General features: G+C 54.6%; 1 protein-coding gene across 1 annotated transcript in view; it reads left to right on the forward strand.

Moving 5' to 3' along the window:
• Positions 1 to 853, forward strand: part of NKX2-1 (NK2 homeobox 1) — a 1,700-nt gene extending 847 nt beyond the window's left edge. Inside the window, exon 2 of the mRNA XM_014519053.1 lies at positions 183 to 853. Coding sequence (XP_014374539.1) covers positions 183 to 853 — 671 coding nt within the window. The remainder of the gene's footprint in view (positions 1 to 182) is intronic.
• The last annotated feature ends 1,114 nt before the right edge of the window (positions 854 to 1,967 follow it).

Raw genomic sequence — 1,967 nt, forward strand, 5'->3', positions numbered from 1 at the left:
GCGGGGCAGGAGCGCGGATCGGATCGCAGCCCGGCCCGCTGGCGGCCGGAGCCTGCCCCGCTTTGTGTGGGTGCAGACCGGCGCTTCCTGGGGGGAAGCGGTTGCCTGGGGCCGGCTGGGAGAGCGGGGCTGCCTGTGGCTCTGCCTGTGGTGCTTACACCGTGCCCTCTTCTCGCCCGCAGTCTCCCGCTTCATGGGGCCGTCTTCTGGAATGAACATGGGCGGCATGGGGAGCCTGAGCGCCCTGGGGGACGTGAGCAAGAGCATGGCACCTCTCCAGAGCACTCCGCGCAGGAAGCGGAGGGTCCTTTTCTCTCAGGCCCAAGTCTACGAGCTGGAGAGACGCTTCAAGCAGCAGAAATACCTCTCCGCTCCGGAGAGGGAACATTTAGCCAGCATGATCCACCTCACCCCCACTCAGGTCAAAATCTGGTTTCAGAACCACCGCTACAAGATGAAGCGCCAGGCCAAAGACAAAGCTGCTCAGCAGCAGATGCAACAGGACAACAGCTCGTGCCAACAGCAGCAGTCTCCTCGGAGAGTGGCGGTGCCAGTGCTTGTTAAGGATGGCAAGCCATGCCAAGCAGGCACCAACACCCCCACAGCCGCTATCCAGAGCCATCAGCAGCAGCCAGCTACAGCAATCACGGTGGCTACCAATGGCAACAGCCTCGGACAGCATCAGAGCCACCAGACAAACAGTGCAGGGCAGTCTCCAGACATGGGACAGCACTCGGCCAGCCCTTCATCCCTGCAGAGCCAGGTCTCCAGTTTGTCTCACCTAAACTCTTCTAGCTCTGACTATGGCACTGCCATGTCTTGCTCTACTTTGCTATACGGTAGGACCTGGTGAAAGGATTAAAAAAAAAGGTCAAATGTTCCCAGTCACACAAACCTCTGTCCTGTTCAAACTACTGGGTGGTTTTTCTTTTGCTTTCCTTTTTCTTTTTCCTTTTTTTCCCAATCGTGCTCCTTTCTCTTTCTTTTCCCCCCCTTTTCATTTTAACGAGTGGTTCTTTGAGGAACCCTACTAGAGAGAGTGACTTTAGGTTGTTAAATGGGTATTAAAAATATTGGTGGAGCAGTTGCAGAATGGAGCCCATGAGTGGCCACGGTCTGAAGGCTTGGATTGCAAATGTACACTTTGCCAGCGAATAGGACTCGTCTGTAAATAGAGATTCTGGGGGGCGGGGTGGGCCTTCTCCCCCAAAGCAGACAAAGGAGCGGCCCGCGCCGCGCTCCGGTCCCGCCGCCAGGGCCCGCGGATGCAGACACCGATTCCTCACGGCGCGGCGATGATTTTGATTTTTTTCTCCTTGCGTTTGATGTGAACCTGTAGCTGTATAATGCTGTCACAAGTTGGACTGAACCCCTAGTTTTTAGTAACCTGTATATTTTGTTGTATAAAAAAAAAAACACAATCGAGCAACCAAAACGAAACTCACCCCCTCCTTTTTTTTTTATGGACATTGCCCGATCCGTGTGAAAGCCTTTGGCAGCTTGTCATTTGCGCACGTCTCCTTTTTCTGTTGTAACTTATGTAGATATTCGGCTTCGATATAGTTCATCAGAAGCTTCTAATAAATTATACGCATTGCAAATATTCTTTTATTATTCTTATTGCTACTGCTAGTATTATTTCCATTCGCTTTTCCCGCCTGGTGCTTTTGCTTTTGGTTTGAAAACAAACGGGGATGCTCAGAAATGCTGAAGCCGGCATGAAATAGAGAAGGGCCCGGAGCCTGGCTTTGCCGACGCCCCAGGGGAGCCGCAGCAGGCTCGGGGCCAGCAAGCACTGAGCCGCCCTCGGGTGGCCGGAGCCCGGGCAGCTGGGCGAGGAGGACGGCGCTCCGGCGGCCCGCGGGCGTCCCAGCGCCCTGCCATTAGGAGCAAGCTAAGGAGTCACCTCAGGGACAGGCTTTACAGAGCGCCCGGCTGCAGCGACTTGTAACCAGCTCCTTTCTACC

This window comes from Alligator sinensis, unplaced genomic scaffold, assembly GCF_000455745.1.
Source record: "Alligator sinensis unplaced genomic scaffold, ASM45574v1 scaffold280_1, whole genome shotgun sequence".
NCBI lineage: Eukaryota > Metazoa > Chordata > Crocodylia > Alligatoridae > Alligator > Alligator sinensis.